A 6344-nucleotide genomic window follows, 5' to 3' on the forward strand; every position below is an offset into this window, starting at 1 on the left:
GTATTTTCTAGATTTCCTGTTAAAAAACTCAAGCTCAATTCCATTGACTCATAACTGACTCACAGCTGACCTGCCAGCGGATTTCCCAGGCAGTTAAGTGCAAGGGAAGAGATAATCAAGTGATGAGGGAAATTCTAAACTGAAAAGGAAAAGCACAATAAAAATAAACCAACCACCCCTGGTTTTTAAGCCCTGCAGAGCTGGGAACCCACAGCAATGGTACTGTGGACAGTGAACTCCTCTTCACCAGCCCAGAGACCTGTCATAGGACCTGTCCCAAGTGAAGGTCAGTCACTATCCACGTCCTCTCCAGGGGAAAAGAGCCAGCAGCTGGAAGCCAGCTCAAGAGGAGAAAGATTCTCTACCATCACCCCCTCCTTGGTTCCCAGAGAGGATACACAAACACCCAACCAACGTCATCTGGTCTGTAAAAATGCCAGGTTGGAGAGGTTGTGGAGAAACTGGAACTCTTATTCACTGTTGGTGGGAGTGTAAAATGGTGCAACCACTGTGGAAGGCAGTATGGCGTTTTCTCAAAAATTTAGAAATAGAAATACCATTTGACCCAGCAATTCCACTACTGAGAATATACCCTAAAGAAACCATAACTGCCACTCAAACAGATAAATGCACACCCATGTTTATTGCTGCTTTGTTTATAATAACAAAGAGTTGGAAACAACCCAAGTGCCCATCAACAAATGAATGGATTGAGAAGCTGTGGTATATTCACACAGTGGAATACTATGCAGCTCTGAAAAACAAAGAACTCATGAAATATTATACAAAATGGGTGACCATGAAGAACATTAAGCTGAGTAAAATATCTCAGTCATAAAAAGACAAATACTGCATAATGCCACTGTTACAGAACAAGACTGACGGGGGTTAGGGGGAAACTAAGAAAAGAAGGGATAAATAATGTACATGGCATTGAAAGAGAAGAGGGAGAGAATTGTATAAAAGGAATATATGATTAGGTATTATCGGTATGACAAGAATCTAGAATAAGAGTTGCATAGTAAAGAGGTATGGGATGGGGGGGGGGGTACTATATAACAATGAAAGAACTTTTTTTCCCAAAGGAAAAAGTGAACTGGGGGGTAAGGGGAACAGGGTGGGAATGGGCAACAATGCATGAATGGAAATCCAAGTTCTTTATAAACTGTGATTAAAAATATAACAAATAAAAATATTAAATAAGTGAGTATGTGAATAAAAAGAAATTACAATACGGCACCCGGTAGGTACCTCGAGAGCTGGGCCAAAGCCTGCGCCGTCTCCTTCACGCGCAGCGCGTTCTGGTTGAGCACGTCGATGGACGGCACGAAGAGGCAGGCCCGGTTGATGTCGTCGGTGTAGTAGTCGCTGTCGGAGATGGCCGTGAGCAGCTCGTTGTACTCCCGGGAGATGGTGCTGCTCACCGGCACGCCCAGCTCGTCCACGTACTTCTTGAGCGCGTAGATGTACACCTTGATCTTGTTCTTGGGGTTGAAGCCGCAGCGGTAGACGTCAAAGCACGTGTGCATCCTGCAGCTCAGGTCCCCGCGCTCGGGCAGCGGGCTGTCGCCGGGCAGCCGGACCACGGGCACGTCCCGGACGCTGCGCTTCTCCACGCTCCAGTCGCTGGCCGACTCGATGGAATGGGGCCAGAACTGGAACATGCCGGTGGCGACGAGGCCCAGGAGCACGATGGAGAAGAGGGTGATGTAATAGATGCGGTGCTTGGTCTTCATCCTTGGGATGAGGGCGGGACCCCGGATATTGTACTTGACCGACGCGCACATAATGACACAGGCGGCCTCCTCCTCACGCTCCTGGTCAGCCGGGAGAGAAGTGTGAGAAGTCAGGGCTGGGAAGGTGCTGCTCAACTTCTCACAGCCCTTAATCCTTTCCTTATGTGGTTTGAAAAAAAATAGTAAAAATGGACATTTGACCCAAACAACTGAGTTTGTCCCTTCATATATATATACATATATATATATGTATATATGTATATATATTTATTTCTATATATACATATATACACGTATACACATATATATACACATATATATATGTATATATACACATATATGTTGTTGTTATGTGCCGTCGAGTCGTTTGCGACTCATACCGACCCTATGCACAACAGCCCTAAACCCTGCTCTATCCTGTGCCAATCTCATTGCCTCTGACACACCCATCCCGATGATATACAAATATATATTATGTAACATATTTAAGATCGGTAGTACTAAATATAAATATTTCCTATAAGTATTAATATATAACAGAAACCAAACCCATTGCCATCAAGTGGATTCTGACTCTGTCCCTCCGCACAGAAACCTACCCCTTAAGGTTTCCAAAGCTGTAATCTTTATGAAAGCAAACTGCTACATCTTTTTCCCACAGAACAGCTAGCGGCTTTAAACCACCAACCTTTCAGTTAGCAATTGAGCCCTGCACTACCAGGGCTTCTTACTATACAACCATACAGTATAAATATATATGCACTCAAAGTATGTAATGGTAAATGGGGGTGGCTAAGAAAACAAGCTCCGGTGGCTTAGTGGTAAGGAACTGTGCTAACCCAAAGGCATGTGGTTCGAATCCAGCAGCTGCTCTGCAAGAGAAGGTTGGGCTGTCTCCTCCCGTGCGATCTACTGCCTCTGAAAACCCACTGGAGGGTCAGCTGTGGGCCAGTTACGACTTACTGGGACACAGCAACAACAAACAAGAGGTACTGGCCGAGGAAGAATTTACACTAGAAAAACTAAAAGCAGGGTTTGGGGTTTTAAAAGCTGTACCATATAAATTAGTACTTCATCAGAACAAAGTTGATGGTTACTCTAGAATCTGTTTTCTTCACTAAGCCACTCAAATTCTTACTGGGCACCCACCACGGGCTGGGCAGGAAACAGACAGGAGAGCAAAGATTGTCTCTTAGAGGAACTTCCAGTCCAACGAGAGACAGCAGACAAAATGAAACAAAATGCAAAACTCTTGACAATATCATCGTTAAAGTTTCCGTAAAGTACCTGTCATCAAGGGTTAGCAGAGATGACAAATCTTGACATTCACTCTTTCCATACAGTGTATACTGCCATTTTACAGTGGAGGTGACAGTTGGTATGTTTCGATGGAAGGAGAGAGGGAGAGAAGATGGGAGGGAGGGAGAGAGGGAAGGCTGAAGGAGTGAGGGCAGAATGGAGAGAGGGCAGAAGGAGGGAGGGCAAGAATGGCAGATCACTGTCAGAAGAGTCCCCACTAAATCCTCCACGCATGAGTGTGCACGCTGCTTCTCCCATCTAGAGGTGGAGTCTGTCGACTTGCTTGGACCAGGAGAAAGTGACAGAAGTGCTATTCAGGGACTTCTGAGGCCAGGCCTTAACAAATCCTATAGTTTCTAGGTTTGCCCCCTGAGAGCCCAGCTGCCGTGCTGCGAAGGAAGCCAAGCGACCTCAGTCAAACCTGGTGCTGAGGAGCGGAGCCAGCCCACCCAGCGCTGCCCCAACTGCAGAATCATCAGCTAAATTATGGTGATGGTGGCGGTGCTCAGCGTGTAGCCACCAACTGCTCAGGTGGTGTGGCATGCAGCAACAGATAAATAGAGCATTTGATGAATCTCCTTTACTGGGACATACAGAAGGTCGTTAGACCTCAGCTGAAAATGCCGAGTTCCGGCCGATCTGACACCCAGATACTGCAGAGGGTGCACAGAGCTGGGAACATGGCTGCATCACATGCCACGGTGGCTAAGTTATGCAACAAGCCACCGTGGCGTTCCACAGGTCAAAGCTCTGAGCTACAAAATAACCTCATCCTGTTCACCTCTTTCATAAAAAGCTTTTCAAGAACAGAGAAGCCACTGGGAAGATCAGAGACCTTCTGGGCCTTCAATCCACATTTCTGCTGAGCTAACCAGTGAGTGGTCCCCCCAGTCACTGTCCACGTGGCAAAGGTGTGGCCTGGGAGCTAGCAGGGCATGCTGCCATCACTGCCAGCTTTTGCGGTAAAAATGGGTTTGACAGTTACAAAATGCTCTGAGTTCGGAACATATGGAGGAATGTGCTTGCTACACACGTCCGTATTCACACATCTTGAGCTTAAAGATGAACTACACACATCAGCCACCAATATACCCTCAGAGAGTTCAACATCGGAACTATTTCACATTTTTCTGTCATTCCTACAACCAGCAGGTCCCCAGGCTGTCTCTACCCCCTGACACCTCCAGGCCCAGCTTCCAGCTTCTTTGTCACTGTGTGCAGGTCCCTCCCGGAGCTCACAGACAGGAGGCCTTGGGGGAAAGGCCCACAAGCCATGCCCTCCCCACTGTCAGATGTCAGGACTCCCCAACAAGCTCACAGCTCTACCTGCACTCTGTACCAGCAGTTCACAAACATCCAAAGCATTAGACTCGCATAGGCAGCTTGTTAACGCAAGACTCCTTGTTCCACCACTGATGGATTTTTATTCAGCAAGTGCGAATTTTAGATTTACAAACTCCTTAGGTATGGACTTTCTACAATTAGGCTTCAAACTGTGACTAACCGTTAAGACAACTACCATTTCACACAATGACTTTAAATACCAATGTGGGAGTTTTTCTTTTGCTTTTCAAGGAGAGGAGCAAATGGGGGGGGAGGGGGGAGGGGTTTGTGCGGGGAGAGGGGGGCAACAATGAATGAATGGAATCCCAAAATCTCTGTAGATGTTCATTGAAATGAAAAATAAACAACTAAAATTAAAAAAAAAAAAAAGAAATAGGTTCTTTCCTTGGAGATATTATCAGTCATCATTTAACAAGGAAGGGGTGTGTCCTGCTCCCTTCTGAGGGATTTCTTTTACAGAACATAGATGGAAACTGAGTCACACAGGGGGAAGGCTCTTTGTGAAAATGCATCTATAATAACGAAGGAAAGCCAAGCATTGCTGACTTCCAGCCACGAGAAGCCAAGAAGGAGACTTGGTGCCATTCTTCTCTCATAGTCCTCAGAAGGAGTCAGCAAAGGCTCAGACTTTGCCTGGTTTGACTGCCAAACTATAAGTCAATACATTTCTGTTCTTTACAGACACCTGCTTTGTGATATTTTGTTATTTCAGTCCCAGGTAACTTAGACAGACTTCCTAGATTTGAATTTTCGGCTGAGACCTCCCACTAGTCCCCCTAGGTGAAGCCTCCATCCACCCGCATGGACATAGGAGTAGCCAGCAGGCATGAGAAGGTGCCAGCTGAGAGCCATGCATGCCTTATGTCCCCATAACTCTAGAAAGGCTGTGCCCTTTGACAGATGAGGACAACAGACTCCCCCAGTGTCAAGTACAAACTAGGTTCAGCTTGCATTTGGATTCTAAAAATAGAGCCTGTCCCCCACCCCACCCATGTCCAGCTGAGAAGCACAGGCAGGATTTTGGAAGTCAGCTTGGCTACCTTCTGCTCTTGACCTCCTGTATCAAGATTTCTTTCTGTTAAGGGTGATGGGTAAATGTGAAAAGGGATGATGGTGATGGTCAAACAATGAGATGAGCATAATTAAGGTCATGAATTAGACATGTTGAAATGACAGTTTTATATATGTTATTAGAAACCACTGAGGTGAGTATGACTCATAGTGACACTATGAACTCTATGATCTGAATCCTAGCCTAGCCTAGCCTAGCTTATCCCATCCTATCCTATACTATCCTATCCTACCCTACCCTACCCTGCCCTGTTCTATCCTACCCTGTTCTATCCTCACCATCTCTGACACACTTGAGCCCATAGCAGCAGTCACTGTGTCAGTCCATCTTGATGGGAATCTTTCTCTCTTTCACTGACCTTCCACCTTTCCAAGAATGGTGTCATTTTCCAAGGAATAGCCTCTTCTAGCAGGAAATACTGCATGATACAAAATCAGGAAAGGAGAGCGTCAGGGATGCATCCTGTTTCCATACCTTTTCAATCTATATTCAGAGCAGATTATCCGAGAGGCTGGGCTTTATGAGGAGAATTGTGGAATCAGGATTAGAGGAAGACTTATCAACAACCTACAATATGCAGACGATACAACCCTGCTTGCTGAAATTGAGGAGGACCTGAACTAGTTGCTGCAGAAAGTCAAGGACTGTAGTCTGATACGGATTAAAGTTCAACATCAAGAAAACAAAGATTCTCACCGCTGAGCCAACTGGCAGCATCATGGTGGGTGGAGAAGAGATTGAGGTTGTTAACAATTACAGCTTGTTCAGCTCCACAATCAACACTCTTGGCACTAGCAGTCAGGAAATCAATAGATGAATTACACTGGGACAATCTGCTGTCAGGGACCTCTCCAGAGTACTGAGAAGCAACAGTGTCAATTTTGAGACTTAGT

At 45.9% G+C, this 6344-nt stretch overlaps 1 protein-coding gene across 1 annotated transcript in view; it reads right to left on the reverse strand.

Moving 5' to 3' along the window:
* The window catches only part of EXT2 (exostosin glycosyltransferase 2), a 157724-nt gene extending 155906 nt beyond the window's left edge, over window positions 1–1818 (reverse strand). The window contains exon 1 of the mRNA XM_006896751.1: window positions 1252–1818. Coding sequence (XP_006896813.1) covers window positions 1252–1787 — 536 coding nt within the window. The 5' untranslated portion in view covers window positions 1788–1818. The remainder of the gene's footprint in view (window positions 1–1251) is intronic.
* Window positions 1819–6344: the final 4526 nt, after the last annotated feature.

This window comes from Elephantulus edwardii, unplaced genomic scaffold (genome assembly GCF_000299155.1).
Source record: "Elephantulus edwardii isolate Elephantulus edwardi_28Jun2011 unplaced genomic scaffold, EleEdw1.0 scaffold00189, whole genome shotgun sequence".
NCBI classification, from domain to species: domain Eukaryota; kingdom Metazoa; phylum Chordata; class Mammalia; order Macroscelidea; family Macroscelididae; genus Elephantulus; species Elephantulus edwardii.